This window comes from Orussus abietinus, unplaced genomic scaffold, assembly GCF_000612105.2.
Source record: "Orussus abietinus isolate OABI.00-Male unplaced genomic scaffold, Oabi_2.0 scaffold2, whole genome shotgun sequence".
NCBI classification, from domain to species: Eukaryota; Metazoa; Arthropoda; class Insecta; order Hymenoptera; family Orussidae; genus Orussus; species Orussus abietinus.
Window position 1 is genome coordinate 1,735,806 of NW_019396012.1, and position 15,966 is coordinate 1,751,771.

Genomic DNA, 15,966 nt, shown 5'->3' on the forward strand with positions numbered 1-15,966 from the left:
GAAAGGGTTTTCCCGTCGGTTTCGACCCTTTTCCCGATGTTTTCAACGGTTTCTTCCTCCCTCTTCTCCGAGAGCGAGGGGCCGACCTCCACGGCGAGGTCGCCGACGATGGCGCCGTCCAAGGAATCGCCCCGGACGCCGCCGGGGATCGACCCCCGTGATATGGCGATCGGTTAGTTCTTGAGTGTCCTTTTCCTGATCCCGTAGAAAAAAAAAAAAAAAACGGCGAGGACGAACTCGCTCCAGGGTGCGCCGGCTCGGGGTGGGATCGGAGGCTCGGGACCGGTGGACCCGGAGCTCGTGCACGAGGGGCAGGGCAAGTCGGCTCGGCGCCGGGGAACCACCCCTTGGGGAGAGGCACCTGGTGACGAACGAAATCGGTCTTGCGGCGAGATAGACCAAGACCAAGGCTCTGGGGATCCCTGGCCATTCGCAAGGAACCTGCGACCTCATCTGCGAGAAGGATCCAGCCGACTGCCAAATCAAAGTACACTGGTGGACATGAATTAACGGACTCCTTGTGGATGATCCGTCAGCGCAAGATAGGACAGCATTCGCGTCCACCCTCGTACCCTATCAGTGACAGACGTCCGGGTGGGTCTCGCGGTGAAAATGTCTCCGCTTGCCAATAGCCAGGGAGATAAAGACCCAAGGTCCGGCCAGGCAGACCGATTTCGTCGGTCCCCCAGGAAGCGACCTCCGAGCCGAACCGGCCCCCCGGGCCGTCCCTCGTTCCGGTCGGTCCGTAGGGGGTCCATATGTGGGGGCGCTCACAGCCACTTGTTGCGCACGACGCTGGATAGTCGGCGCCCCCACACGAGGTTATATCATACGATCGTCCCCTGGATGTGTTGGGGCTCCTGGGTGCCGGACTGGGAGGATGGCTGAGGCCCGAGAGGGCTCTGCACGGGGGGCGGGTCGTACAGGCCCCCCAGGGAGCCCCCCAGGCCCGCGCCCAGCACGGGCATGGACGGCAGGCCCACGTCCAGGATCCCGGTGTTGCTGGCCCCCCCTGCCCCTGGACTCGTCCCCTCCTCAGGGGGCGTCACCTCCAATCCAATCGACCCGTTCAAGGCGATCTTGATGGGGTTGTGGTTCGACGGGTGCGACAGCGCCCCCAGGCCGATGTCCTCCAGGCTGCTCTTCCGGCGCGCCGCCGCACTGTGGAGGCCCTGGCGGAGCGAGTTGCTGCGCCTCAGCAGGATGTCGTCGACCACCCTAAGGGAGTTGGACCGACCCCTGAGGGCGCCGGCCACGGTGGGACTGTCGGGCAGGGAGAGCGAGTTCGACTTGGCGGTCCCCAGGGGTGGGGCCCTGGCCGCGCCGATGCCCGAGCCCCTCCGGCTCGACGCGCCACCCGGGGCCCCCTGGGGCCCCTGTGCCCCTGGGGCCCCCGCCCCCGGGCCCCCGATCCCTGCGGCCGCCACAGCTGCGCTCATCTGCGCCACCAGCTGCGCCGAGCAGAAGCTGATGTTGCTCTTCCGCCGCGAGTTGTGCCTCTCGAACGTCTTCTGCGCGGAAAACGGACTCGGCCTCACCAGGTACACGATGTCCCCCTCCTCCAATTTCAGGTCGCAGCTCGGGTTGATTATCACGTACGACAGGGAGCTCCTCTTCTCGGAGACGTCGTCGTAGTCCGCTATCGGCAGGTTCAGGGACTCCATCCGGGAGCGCACCAGGTTCGCTATCTCGGCGCGCTCGATCTGCTGGGCGTGGTTGTCCCGGGCCTCGTCCCCCAGGCTCACCGAGTACTGTCAATGAGAACAATTTATATATATGTACCGTGTCTTGGGCCGAATTTACGATCCGTGCTGTCGGAGTCGCGGGTGCTTCACCCTGACCAGGGCCGAGCACCCGCGATCTGCGCCGAGGGCGGACGGCCGTGTCTCAGTTATCAAACTAGTCCCAGTTAATTCTGATAATTCCGATCGTCACTCGATAGTCTCGTGGCGTCATGCCAAAGTGTCAATTTCATGGTGACGTATCTCGCAACGCCGATACGCTCTTTATTAAATTTCAACAATGTCGGTTATGTCGAAACGAAGTACATGGATTGTCAGAGGTTTTGTCAAAGTACTTTGTGACTTGCACCCCTAGGTGCGGGGTCTTTTGCACACCCTGAAGAGCGGCCACCCGATCTCGGGCGATGCTTCACCTGGAAGCCAGGCAAACGGCACCCGCGCGGCAGGGTGACGTGTGACGCGCGGCGGTGCTCCTCGGGGCCGCCGAGTGGCGGAGCGTGCGGACAAGAAGAGACTCAAGCGCATACTCGAAGCCCGGACGTGGAGAAGAGAAAGATCAGAGAGAAAGGGTGGAAGAAAAAGGAAGAGTCGAGAAGAGACAAGATTAAGCGCACACGACGCAGTTCCGAGAGTACTCACGGCTGAGGCGCCCCTGTCGCGGGCGGCGCAATTAGCTAGGCAAGACGTCGCCGCAGAGCGACGCACCTTGTACGTCACACCGACGCCACCGTCGCTTTCCGCGTCCGAGTCACCCTGTTAAAACGACAAGCCAATCTACCCTTACTACTCCATCGCCAGGCCATGGGATCCCCTTGGACGACGCCGCTACGTCGACCCTTTTGCCCGCTCCGGATGGCGGCTCGATCTCGCGACTTCTCTATTAATTTCTATTTTTTTTTTCTTTTCTTCCTCCCTCGATAAATTACTCTCTGCCATTATTCTAGGCCGCTTCGACGGCTACTCACGTGAGTATTGTCGGTCACCGTGGTGTCCTGCGTCCTGTAGATCCCGATGGGGATCTCGCAGGTCGTCGAGCACAGCTTCTGGTACAGCCTCCCGTACGTCCTGATCCACATGTCCTCCTTCATGATCCGCATCTGAAGGATTAAATTAATCGTGATCGATTAATATGAATTAAAGTTACGCGAAGGTGACTCGCCCGATTGTCTGAAACCATTACAATGCAAATAAGGCCATAATGAGGGCCCTGACACGCGTAGTTTCAATTTCTTTTCTTTTTGTTTAAACTTTTATTACAAAAGAATTTCCACCGGTACATCCAGTTCGGTGAAAAGTTTCATAAATGGTGGATGCCACTTTCGTACCCCCTTAATATTAAGATTCTGAGGTTTGGTAATCAATTTTGGGAGACTTTTTTCTCGCACTCACCGATGTTAGGAATCCCGAACCCGGGGCCTGGTCCACTCCCAGAAGGAGTCTGACGAACGTTATCACGTAGTCCTTGACGAAGGCTTGATAGAGCAGCGTGTCCAACATGGACGCGCTGAAGACGCTGCCTGCCGCGAATGGCAGGCGAAACATATAGGATATGTGCGAGCCCCTCTCCTTTTCTCTCTGCAGGGATGTTGGAAAAGAAAAAGTCAAACGGAGTTGTCGAGGGAAACAACGGAACTTTCGCTAAGAGCATTCCGGGATAACTGGGACGTCAAGGGGCTCTTCGGGGTCCTTGCACAAGCGGGTCCCCGTCCCGGGCTGGTCCCGAGTAAGACATGCACTTTGCATTCAAAGAAATCAGGGAAACCAGAGTCAACCTTCTGACAGTCTTAAGGTGACGTGAAAGTGGCGTCTCAGAGGTCTCGTTTATGAAACTTCTCTCCGAGCTGGGTGCACCGAATTGTTTCAAACTTAACAATGCGAATATGGAGGCTATTAGGAAGGTCTCGAGACTCCTAAAATTCGCTTAGGTAATTTCAACATTTTTCTATAAAAAGTTAAATCTCATGAGTGTCAGGATCTTCCTTAAGGCCTCCATATTTAGGTTGTAAAGCTTCAAAGGATTCGGTACACCCAGTTCGTACTAAAAATTTGAAAAATGAGAACCCTATGACGGCACTTTCATACCACCTTAAGGCTCTACCGAATGCATTATTTGATATTTTACTCGATAGAATGCCATTCCTTGCTGCACTATGCGACTGCAGGCCGCGTTCTACGGGAACCTGGCTGAAGCCCGGCAGGTACTTCGTCTAGTTCGTAAATATATATATATATATTTTTTCTAAGTCTCCACCTTGCCTGGTACTCACTTGTCCTACCGGGGTCCTCCGTGAGTGCAAGGAAGTCGCCCTGCATTTTTCTCGCTTTTGGATAAATTACATGTTGCCTAAGTATCCGAGGTATCGTTTCGGAGCTGCTCTAAGGGGATGCAATTTCACGATCAGTCATCTGGGAAAGGCTGCAGGTCGGCTGCGAGTGCACTAACGTGTCTCCAACATCGAGCAAGCTCTATTCTACTCGAGGACTCCTCAGCTTCCAGAGTCGAGGCCTTTTCCCCGAGACAATTTTGGATCGTGACTTTATGTAGAAAATAGAAAACCGCGGAGTTGTCCCGATGCACCGATGCACCCGGCTGAGTGCAGCACTCGGATCGAAGTGGGGTCGAGGGACCCCTGAGAGACTGCACTTTTCGGAGCGATCGGGTAAAAATCCGATAAAAAAGCCAGGAATTCGGAGGATCGGGAAAATACCGAGGCGTCGACCCTGAAGAGCCCAGGAAAGCGAGGTTCTTGCGGGACTCGATTAAACGGGACATTTTCTCGAGGGGCATCGATCGATCGGTCAAGGGACTCAGAGTGAGTGATATCGTGTTACCGGGGAGCCCGACGAAGGCTCATCGAGGCGGTTGTCAGCGGAAGTAGCACTGAGGAGTACCTTTTCCATTTTGCTGAGATGCAGAGCATACTTGTCGTGCGCCCGAAATTGCATGAACCTCATGTTGCTAGACTGCGACAACTCCGTAATGCTCTTTATGCTCGGAAAGAATCTGCAAGAAAGAAGGATTACCTTCAGGAATCACGAGATACCCTGATAAGGTTACCCCTTCAGGCTCGAATTTAGGGACGACCAGCTTACTTGAACATGGTTTGCACGGCCACGATGGTGTTGCAATCCGCTAGGGTGTCCTCTTCGGCAGAATTGCTGAGCTCCTTGTTGACGACCACCACGTTCTCAGCCAGGGTGATCCCAGCTCGAAGGAGGTCGTCGAGGCAGTCGATCGACCCCAGCATCCAATAGACCAAGGGGAAATAGGAGACGGCATCCAGGAACGCGATTTCCGGTCTCCTCTCCAGGAGCAGGATTATGGGATTCAAGGACGTCTTCGACCTGGAAGAGAAAAGGCGCGTTAAATCGACGCTGCGTGCGGATAAACCTTGAAGTACCTACCTGAAGTGGGCTCTGAGGGGGATGATGAAGTTGTAGATCCCATTGCTGGCGTAATCTGCTGCCAGGATGATGGTCTTGTTCTGCCAGTTGTACTCCTTGGCGTTCCTGTAGCTACAGTGCTCGCAGACCTGGGGAAAGGGAGAAAAGGAGGGTGCTCTTTAGGGTGTTCTTCGGGTATTAAATTAGGGGCGTCTTTTGGAGTACCTGGGCCAGCTGGAGACAGCACAGGGGCTTCTTCTCCTTCAACAGGTAACACAGGGTGGGCGACACTCCGATGAACGGCGACACCGGTGGGAACCCCTTCACGATCCTGGAACAAGGGTCGATTCCATGGGACACTCGGTATACGAGGTTACGGAGGTGGAGTGACTATGTTTGCAGGCCCTGGGAAATAATATCGAGAAAATGCAGTCCAAAACGAAAACTCACCCCTTGAAGCTGCCGGTAGGGAGCGAAGTGCGGCAAGACACGGTGCACAAGGGTGTCGGGGAAGACATCGAAAACATCCATGGGGGTTTAGGGTGGCAGGCAGGACAGCACCGAACGGCAATGCAACATCGAATCGAGATTTACGTGTCAAGAGACGTAGACAGTGGAGGAAGTGAACGTATTACGTGCGTGGACTTGGGAAAGGACATTCCAGCCACCTTGGCGAACCATGACCTGCCCAATAATGGAAACCTACCGAGCTGGACCCGCCTAAGTGCGACCTAGAAGAGTCCAACGAATCTCCAAGATTCATTTTTTTCTCGCAAATTAATCAATGTCTCTATGCAATGTACCACAGGAAGTCCTCTAAGTCGAAACTTAAAGTTTCCCCGGGCGCGAAGTGGAGGCGAGCACCTCTCCATGGGTCGATAACCTCTTCGCGGGGAGTCAACTGGTTTACATCTTGCTGAAAGCGGGTTAACCGGCTTAAAAGGGGGTCGGGGGTGAATCCTAAGCCTTCGCGTTTGTCGCGGGTCCGGTGACGACCCGTGACGTTAAGTACCGACGTGTTGTACGGGGACGCACCCTCTTCGAGTACCTCTTCGGGTACCTCTTCGGTGCGAAAGGTGCAGAAGGCGGAGTCGGAGGTGGGTAATGAGGTGCGGGATACTTTGGTGGAGTGAGTGCACGTCATGCAAACGCGATTCGGTCCCCGTTGGTGGCTCGTCCTTTCCTTTAGCGAAGACTCACGCGATCTTCTCACTGGGCGACCTCCAAGGCACGTCGTCGTCCATCTCGTCCTCGGACTCGTCGCCGTCATGGTCCAGCGACTCCTGGCCGGGTAGGTGGAGGGTCGAGCTCGTCAGCATGTCCGGAACCGGCAGGATGCTGGGACGTCTGCTACCTGAAGAAAAATTTCGACTTCGTGTCTCGTGAGAAAGATATAAATTTCATGCTTTGTAAAAAAAAAGTCACCATTACGTCTTAAAAAAAAAAATTGAATTCATGTCTTATGAGAAAGATGTCAATTTCACGTCTTGTGAAAAAAAAAAAGTGTCAACACGTCTTGTAAAAAAAATTTCTAATCGGGTCTTCAAGGCTCTGGACCAGCTTTTAGGTCACCTGGGACCAGGTGGAGAACCGACCTCTCCTCTGCATGATGATCTCCGGACTGAGGAGATTAGGGTTGGGCTCCATGGACCGTGGGACGTCCAGGTGGTTCCCAGTGACCGGGGTCTGAGGAGTGGACCCTGCGCCATCCTTCAGGCACTGTCTGGAGTCCCCCAGTCCTCCGGGATCGAGGTAGGTCGCTGTAACGACGAAGCACCGGAAGACGGTCACAGAGGACCTGAAGCGACCTCTTCGGCTACCACGCAAGCGTCAAGCATTGTACGTGTTCCTTTTTCTGTCATCGAAGTGGCGGGACCATCGACCTCGCGAGTCACGACCTTTTCGTGTGTTCTCGCAACCATTGACAACGACCACGTGAAGCGAGCTCGTCGAAGCTGCGTCAGCAGAGCTCGACCCCGACGACGATGACCCCGTAGATAGACTTTGTTACGACTCGATGCGATAGAAACGAAAAAGAAACCAAAATCGAAAAAGAATCCAGAAAGTCCAGGATCATCGTCGCCGACCTCGCTGAAGAAAAGCACAAAAAGAAGACATCGATGCTGAGGAAGACGATCACCATCCAAGAATACCTCACCTCTTGATATTCGAGACGAACCCTGCCCTAATTCTCCCTTCAGGGTGCAAAACTACGCGGTCCTTAAGGTGATATGAAAGGGTCATTCGATTTATCCTCACAGCCTTCCTATTCGTGTGGTAATGTTTAAGACGAATCGGTACGCCCAGTTTGGAGAAAATTTGTATAAACGATTGATGCAACTTTGACATCCCCTTAAAGCCAGTCGGATCGCCTTCCTCCCCCGCGGAGAAGAGCGTACCTGAAGAGTTCTCTTCGTAATAAATTCCTGCTCTCTCCTCCGCGTCCGACCTCGAAGCGACAGAGAGCTAGAAGAGAGAAGAAGCTACTCGGAAGAAAGCAGAAGCACATGCGACACTCACGGTGGACATCGGACGCGAGTAGGTTGTGGTGGTGTTGGAGTGTGGGCGTGTAAGGGGGGACCTGCAGGATGACCTGGGGCGGCGTCGGGGCCCCAGGGCCCGGCCCTTGGGGGGCGCGACCCTGCACCAAGGTCCCCGTGCAGGTTTCGGGCCTAGGTGGTGTTTCGGGCATGGTGTTAGTCGCAAGGCTGTCGCAAAACCGGCGGTGCGCCTCCGCACCGTAGCCGACCGCTGTACCATTGCCACCCGAGGTACCGATCGTGGTCAAGGTGGTGGTGGTGGTGGTGGTGGTCCCAGGAGGCCCCGGGGGCCCGCTGGTCCCGGTGGTCCCAGCACCCCCGGAGTCGCTCTTCGTCTCCACCAACACCTGGGTCGGCTCTGCGGCCGAGCCCTGCTGATTGGCCACCACAAACGCCGAGTTCTCCTCCTTGGTGATGCTCATGTAGTAGCAGGTGTCGGTCTTCTTCATCACGTGGCGAGGACCTGAAGAATAAACCATGTCTCGATAGCAGGGACCCCAGGAGCGATTCGCCTTACGAGGGGATCCATGGAGGAGAATCAAGGTAAAGGATCAAGGGAAGAGGAGGAGTTCCACCCTGGACCGCGTACCAGGGTTCAGCAGGATGGTGTCCTCGTAGAACTCCGGTAACTCCGCTGGCCGGACTGCTACCAAAGCCACCCCGTACTTCCGGTGGCTATGGAAGGACGCGTAGGTGAAGGACTTGCCCTCGTACTCCCCGAAGAACCTGGAGTCGCCCAGGATGATGTGGTAGATCTCGTTCCCGGAACACTTGCCGTAGAGCCGGTGCCACTCTTCCTGAGACTGCTGACCCTCCCTGGAAGTGGAAATCGAGGAGTAGCACTTCAGGGCACCAACGTTCACCTGGTGGGGAGGGTCCTTATAGACACTCACTGTCCCCTGGAGGTGTGCAACAACAGGGTCACCAGGGTCGATGCACCTGGACAGGTGCAGTTGTTCGCCAGCAGGGCGTACTTGAACTCGTCCTCGCAGACGACGTGCTCGGCGAATTTCACGTGGAGCTTATTTTCTGGGCGGAAGATCTGCACGTACTGGGGAACGCTGGGGGCGAAGTCCTTTACCGCCCAGGACCTACTGACCAGGATGGATATCAGTGATAGGAATCGATTAATAATCAATAAAAGAGGGACTGAGAAGTACCGACCTCAAGATGGTGTGCTCGTCAGCGGCAGTTTTGTCGGCATAATTTCGAGCCGCCAGGACGAAGCAGGCCTCGGCCTCGTTCATCCTGGCCCTGGCCAGGTCGCCGTCCTTCAGGCAGGACCCCTGGATGTAAATCACCCGCTGGGCCCAGATCGGCACCTGCAGGATCATCCTCATGGTCGTGTCCAACTCCATCGGCGACAATAGGACGACGTAATAATCCTGGGGGACGGGAAAAATATGAAAATGAGAAGGAAGGATCTTCTTCCAGGAGGGACTTTTGGAGCAATTTCAATGGTACCAACTTGCAACAGGGGATGGGCGTAGAACTCGTTCAAGAAGTCCATTATGGTGTCTGCCTGAAGAGTCGTGCTGCAGACCACGACGTGCTTCTCGCTCTGGGCTCTATGAGACGAGTAGGACCCTCCTAGTTTTTGGCGCTCCATCCACGTAAAAGCCAGCTGCTCGAACTGAAAATGCCACCAGAAATGGTTAATAAGGATCTGCAAGCGAGACCACGAGGACCATGAAGAGGACTCTGAAGAGGACACCGAAGAGCGTAGGGACAACTCCCGGACCCATCGCCAGTTTCATCGACATACAGGGCCGACACTTTCGGACGTCCTAGGGTTTAATTAAATTCCCAGTCCATCCAGTTTTCAAGTATCGCTCACTAGCGACGAGCTCGACAGCTCGTACCGACCGACTGACGGACAAGTCCGACCTCGACGAGGCTTTCCGAGTCGTCCGAGTGGAAACTCGCGACTTGTCAACGCGGATCACCCCGTTCGAGAGTGGTTCCGAAAACGCGGAAAAACGGGCGACGGGAGGGTTAAAAAAAGTAAAAAGGCGGCCCGCGAGCCGCGGGAAAATCTGGGGGTCCCGCGAGAAGGGTTTACGAGACCTTAGGAGGTCGCTCGTAAAAAGGCCCGTGGAAGGAGGTCGAGGTTGGAGGTGGAAAGTGCCCTCACGAGGAGAGTTACGAGAAGCGAGCGAGCGAAAGCGATTGCAAGGTGGAAGGGAGTCCCTCTTCCTGGCTCTTCAGGGTGTTCTTTAGGGTGCTCTTCAGGGCACTTGGAACCCACTCTCACCTGGGTCGGCAGCACTATGAGCGCCACGCAGATCATGATGACCATGTACAACTGGGATGGCCAAATGTCGGGTACGAAGTCACCGTAGCCCACCGTCGAGAAGGTCACCACGACGTAGTAGGTGCTCTGGAAGAGGTTGAGGTGTCTGTGCCCGGCTCGCTGGAAGTGCTGGATCCCGCAGACGCTGCAACAAAGGTCGAGTCTCAGATTGGGTAGATGATCGCCTCGGATCCCCCGCAACTTCGGAAATTTACAGGCCCCGTTCCCGGGGTCGAGAGCTCTCCACTCGACCACTCGGGGGGGTCTTAACCCGCCCGGGTGCGGCGAACTTCGCCGGCTTTTTCCCGGAGCTTTTTCCCAGCTTCTCCCCGCGTGATTACTTTTCCGCACCCCCTGCCCGCTGGCCCCTGGCCGCGCGTAAACCGCGACATTGCGCCGTCTAATTCGCGCCCGGGTGGAGGGACTCAATTTCCCGGAGCGAATCTCCACCCGCCCCGCGACGTAAAGCCCTCGTTACGGGGCGACCTGAAATCGAGGGAAGTTTGTCACCCAACCCTTCCAGAATTTATTCCCAGCTTCCCCGGGATCCCCGAAAGGTAGGTGCACCCCGTAATCCGCGAATCTCGGCCGCATACGGTTCCAGAAATTATCGGCGAAAGTGGAACTCGTCGTTCCGGGGCGCCATCGGCGCTCACCTCGTTAGCCCTCCGCCCTCTTGCCTTTCAGGGCTGTCCGCGGATTTTCATGGCTTTTCAAGGCTCTTCGGGGCTCTTCGGGGTTCTTCGAGGCAAGGGGACTTAATGGCGACGCATAAAGGCCGGATATTAATAATACGGGAGGGCTCCCCCTGTCCATCTTTGTCCACTCTTGTCCACTCTTCTCGACCCTTCTCCTCTCCTTTGTCCCTTCGTGTCCACCTAGAGATCTCCTCGGCCTATCGGCGGCCATACAGAAGGCAAGGCCGAGTCGACCGATGCTCCGCATTACAATAATAAATAACTAATCGGGACGATCGATATCGTACAAGTGGTACACCCATGCTAAAGCACGATCATTTATTTATCCTCTGACCTACATGTGACGTGCCAGGCCTATCGGAGGGCCGTAATGCACATACCGAGGCGGCCCCTCTCGAAATCCCGGAAATGGAAGGAAAACGTCAAATGGGAAATATTAAATAAAATATTATTATATTAAGAGACGCCGGTCGTTTAATCAAGCGCCCGCTTTGATGTCTCGAGAGGGACTCGCGACGACTCATCAGAGGACCCTGGAAACTCGCTGCGTCCCGATTATTATTTATTTATTTATTCCCCGAGTTGTTTGTTAATTTCCAAGAGGAGCTACCTGACTCGATTTGAAGAGCCGTCGAGCGAGGCGCCTTCGAAGTTGCAGATAAGAGCTAATGCTTCTGCTGGAAGACGCGCCATTGCGACATGGGTGGAAGGAGTCTCCGCAGTCTTTCCGCAGCGTTTTCCGCAATATCGGTATTCAGGGGAGAATTTGGGGCCGCGACTTATCGGACCGAGCCTTTGTGAGGTACGATTCCGAGGGTGGAGGTACATACTTGGACATGTCCGAAATCGGAGGCTCCTCTATCGGGGCCGAGGGGTGCGGCACCCTCGACGGGATCGATGTCGGATGTCCACGTCAATAGAGGGGACAGTGTCAACCAGGGACAGAGACAAACAGCCCCTGGAGCATGCTGTAGGTACAACAAGGCCAATAGTCCGGGACCCTGAAGGAGCCCTCGGCGTCGCCGACACCAGATGGGATTTTCCGACTGACTTCTGGTTCCTCGATTTTCGATTTTCCTTTTGACACTTCCTTCGACAGAGTTCCGGGATCGACGTTAATACGGAATCTCTTGGCTTGAATTTTTTAAGACATTTTTTTCTTTTCTTCTCCCATTTTATCCCGATTCTTTTCGACGACCTCGCGCGTCCCCGCGGGCGGAACTTGAGGAACAATCGACGGGGTGGCTCGAAAGGGTTCGACGAAATTGGAACTGGCTCGTTCTGATCCGATCGAGTCGAAAGGTCGATCGCCTGGCGGACGATGAGGTCCCTGAATAAATGAAAGAGGACTTCCTTCGAGGAAAGAACTGCCTTGTCCTCGAGGAGGGCTTCTCTTTCCCAGGAAGACTCCCTCGAGGAGCTCCCTGACGAGCCCTATGTCGGCGGATTAATCGACCTCCTGAATAAATGGACGCCACGTCAAATGGAATCCCTGGCTGGTATTTATTTAACGTGACTTCGAGAGGTCGATCATTGGATTTCCTCGGTTCTTCGTTTCTTAATCGCCGGCGAAGAGGAATTAGATTCCTCGAGGAACTCCCGGCACGAGCCTCTCCTTCGAGGCACGGAATTAAAGGGTTGAATAAAATGAAGAATCGATATGCTATCAAGAGAATAGACTCACCTGGTGAAGACAAGGCACAGTAACGTCGCGCTGAGGATCATCAGCTGTTGGCTCAGGGCCGACTGCGATCTTTGCATCGCCCTGTGCAAGTCGTTCTGAAATTAGAGATCCGCCAATATTCCCTCCGATATCTCTCCCCACTGTGGAACTTCCATTACCAGTTGATATATTAATTGATATAAATTGATACGGATCGGTACTTACGAACATGTTCTCCAGGGAGTGCTTCGCCAGCCAGCAGTTCAAGAAGACCGGGATGAAGAGGTTCCTCATGGGTGGGTAGAGCAGCTGGAATTCCGAGATTTTAGGATTTTAATCAGCCTCCTCGTTACCACCCCCTTTGAATTCGTTATCTCGGATCGAGAATTAATTCCCCCTCGGGGAGGAGATCCCACGATAAGGTGTTTCTAATAGAAATCCGAAGACCTCTCTTCGAGGCTTCTTCGGGAATTCTTGATGAGGCCTCCTGATGAGAGGTGGAATTTTCGGGGGATTTTCCTGGTTTAGGACCGTTTTCTAGGGAAACTCGGCTCGTGGGGCTCTCTAATTGACCAGCAATCCTACTTGTCAACGGTACTAGGGGCGATTAGTTAACAGAGAAAGGGTTACAAAGGGCACCGATTCGGCGACAAAGCGTTGTCGCGCCCCTGCCACTTGCAGGGACCCCCTCTGGGTCTTGCTCCGGGTGACGCAAAACTAATGACGTCGGGCTAATTAAATTACAAAGCGCAATACCGACTCCAGTAACGACGTTACGTTCACTGTTCATTCCCGGATGAAGGTTAATCCTCGAGGGAGAGGAGCCAACCTGGTTCCGAGTGCCCTTCCACCCGGATGAGAAACTCCACTCCCACGTTCTTTTCCCCCCACTTGGGCAGAAATTAATAAGCAGAAATAATGAAGTACCCTAGCTCTGACATTGACACCCAAAGAATTATTCAAGAAAAATTAAGCAAAACTCCGGAACACCGACTAAGCTGAATAGGAAATTAATTATTCACCATAGAAACGCTGGACCCTCAAGAGCGATCAGCTGATTCCTCTCAGAGTTCATCCCCGACCACCTTAAACACTCGTACCTACCTTGCTCTTCTACTATTTATATTTTCTTTTTAATTTCCAAGATGAATTAAGTAAGCCTCGAAAATTAATTGTGAAAACCATAGAAGCGTTTCCGAAGCCTCAAGAGCGGTCGACTGATTTCTCCGTGAAGTTAGCCCATGGACGTACAGTCATCAGTTATGCAAATATAGGTTGTTTACTCGATCGATTATTCATTGCAAACCCCGTTTACGATATTTCGGTACGTATAGTTCAGTGAGTCGTTTCGAGGGAGTTCGAGTACTCACCGTGATCGTGAAGGGGATCGTGTTGACCAGCTCGAGGATGAAGTGGAAGGACAGAAGCTGCTGCCAGACGTTGCCCTGTGGACATGGGGAGGACAGCTCGACATGACCGAAGCGGAGTACTTATAGGCGTGCTCGAGCATGGCCGAGTAACGTCGAGCAACGTGAAGCAACGGCGATTAACGCCGAGCAACGCCGAGCAACGGCGCGGCCATGCCGAGCAGGCTTCCGGGCGTAAATCCATCCGCGATTTGGAGCAGGTCTCGAGACTCCACACTTCCGGTTCCCGGGGACACGAAATCCGGGAATTAAATAATCGAGCCTGAGGGGACGCAAACCCGCGACGCGTCCCTCTCGTTAACCTGCCCTGGGGAATTAACGCGCAACACTTGCGGGGGACTTTAACGCCGGGTTAATTGGAGCAGCGGGGCGGAACACGCATCCCGGGTGCATAGAGCATACGAGGGGGCACATCTCCATACGGGGTCGAGCCGAAAACTAATTCCGAAGCTTCCGGTTTACGGCGTCGCCGACGTTTTACCGCATGCAGATGCCGCGACGAAGACGAGGGCCGCGACTTCGGGGTTGGCCCAGATTCGCGAGACCTCGAGAGGCGAACTAATTTCCCCAGTTTGACGAACTCTTCGGTCCCATCGGGACCCCCCTCCGGCCCTCCCGCTTCCGGTGTCATCCCCGATGCAGACGGTGTGACACTTTTCCCCAGAAGACGTACCGCCCGCGTTTGCACGGCGCCCTCTAAAATTCCCAGGGCGTAAACGCGCCCTCTAAAAATCGTGTAAAAAATACCGCGAGGTCCCGCCTGTGCACCCTCGATAAAGGGATCAATTTCACTTCCGCCCTGAGAGAGGATGTCGTGACTTTATTCGCTTTTCCTTCGCCCTGTCATTCTCTTGAGCATCCGCGCCCGATACGCCGCGATGGTGAGGGATCGATCCCCGCGACCACCCACGGGAATTTTTTTTTCCTCCTCCTCCCCCCCAGACTTTTACTGGCTAATCCGGACGTTTAATCGAAATTGCACGGGGGCGAATTAACCACCGGGTGGGGGAGATGGATGAAAAAATTAATCCACCTAAGTGGCTGCTCCGTTTCATCCCTCTGCGAAGTTCAGCCTGGCGGATGCTGCGCCCTGATAAGGTAGTGTGATATAATATTCGTCGGGAATTAATGTTACGGAGGAGGTGATTTTTCTTCTGGCAGGGGGGAGGCTTTTTAATGGTTTTGTTAACAGCTTCCGGTTTGTCCCTGAATTTGACAGCGGTGGCGTGCGCTCTTGAGGCCTGGCACCGTGACAGATCCTTATCCTGGCACATAGGGTGCTAGTTACAAACCAGTTAGGATCTGACAAGTCGAACGATAAATCTCCCCCGCGAAGTCGAGCCCTATCATGGCGTCGGATCGACGACGGCCCTTTTGTTCCGGTTAAACGGCGCAATTTCCGGCGTCGGATGGCGCCTAAAAGCCGCATTTAATTGCCGACCGAGATCGAAGTGCGAAATCTCGAGACCGCCGGGAATTAATTTAAATTAGAGATTAATTGACGGTTCATTCCAGTAGCAGAGTGCAGGAGCTAAGCGAGAGACAGAGAAAGAGTATCGGGATATATGCCAGCCCGGAAGTGGGAATTTTCTTTACGGGAAATAGGGAGCCTCCACGATCCCGATACCTTGTATCCAAGGTACGCCAGGAGCAGGGCTTCCGTCAGGGACACCATAGCCAGGATCACCTGGACCACCCATAGCTCCAGGGGTCTCCTCACCCACAGGATGGCGTCCCAATTGATGGTCGGGTGCTCCTGGAACTCCTCCTCTGTAAGATTCTGCGATGCCAGGAACTCCGTTTTGTTCCCTGGCGTGCAACCGTAGCTGTAAAGAAAGTCGACATTTAAATTAAAAAAAAAAAAAATAAGAAAAAGAAATCGCCATTACTACCCTGTTGTACACTCAACGTATAATTGCGAAAAATCGGCTCACCATGCCGCGAACGTGGGGTCGCTGTCCGTGACCACTCTGAATATGTACAGAAAGCATGTCAGCAGCTTGAAGAAGAGGTTGGCGAGTCGTATCCTTAAACCTGAAACCGAGGGGCGCAGATCCCGCGTCAGTCCTTCGGGCCGTTGGCGCGTCAGCTGTTTTTGACGTTTCGCGGGGCGCCACGTGGCCGGCCGCCCGAGATATCGCCAGCGCGCGGGATTTTCCGTCGTTTCCGGATTTTGCGACGGAAAAGTCCAATTCCAAGTATGACAGCCCTCCGTTTCG

At 54.4% G+C, this 15,966-nt stretch overlaps 1 protein-coding gene across 1 annotated transcript in view; it reads right to left on the reverse strand.

Annotated features, from left to right (window-relative positions):
- Positions 1 to 827: 827 nt before the first annotated feature.
- Positions 828 to 15,966, reverse strand: part of LOC105700436 (potassium channel subfamily T member 2) — a 31,766-nt gene continuing 16,627 nt past the window's right edge. The window contains exons 3-23 of the mRNA XM_023434523.1: positions 15,682 to 15,781; positions 15,375 to 15,573; positions 13,691 to 13,765; positions 12,546 to 12,629; positions 12,342 to 12,436; positions 9,921 to 10,104; positions 9,135 to 9,299; positions 8,831 to 9,051; positions 8,560 to 8,757; positions 8,256 to 8,482; positions 7,647 to 8,129; positions 6,722 to 6,886; positions 6,327 to 6,480; positions 5,352 to 5,457; positions 5,148 to 5,275; positions 4,836 to 5,087; positions 4,635 to 4,746; positions 3,132 to 3,317; positions 2,708 to 2,839; positions 2,382 to 2,495; positions 828 to 1,751 (exon numbers count right to left, since the gene is read on the reverse strand). Coding sequence (XP_023290291.1) covers positions 828 to 1,751; positions 2,382 to 2,495; positions 2,708 to 2,839; positions 3,132 to 3,317; positions 4,635 to 4,746; positions 4,836 to 5,087; positions 5,148 to 5,275; positions 5,352 to 5,457; positions 6,327 to 6,480; positions 6,722 to 6,886; positions 7,647 to 8,129; positions 8,256 to 8,482; positions 8,560 to 8,757; positions 8,831 to 9,051; positions 9,135 to 9,299; positions 9,921 to 10,104; positions 12,342 to 12,436; positions 12,546 to 12,629; positions 13,691 to 13,765; positions 15,375 to 15,573; positions 15,682 to 15,781 — 4,304 coding nt within the window. The remainder of the gene's footprint in view (positions 1,752 to 2,381; positions 2,496 to 2,707; positions 2,840 to 3,131; positions 3,318 to 4,634; positions 4,747 to 4,835; positions 5,088 to 5,147; positions 5,276 to 5,351; positions 5,458 to 6,326; positions 6,481 to 6,721; positions 6,887 to 7,646; positions 8,130 to 8,255; positions 8,483 to 8,559; positions 8,758 to 8,830; positions 9,052 to 9,134; positions 9,300 to 9,920; positions 10,105 to 12,341; positions 12,437 to 12,545; positions 12,630 to 13,690; positions 13,766 to 15,374; positions 15,574 to 15,681; positions 15,782 to 15,966) is intronic.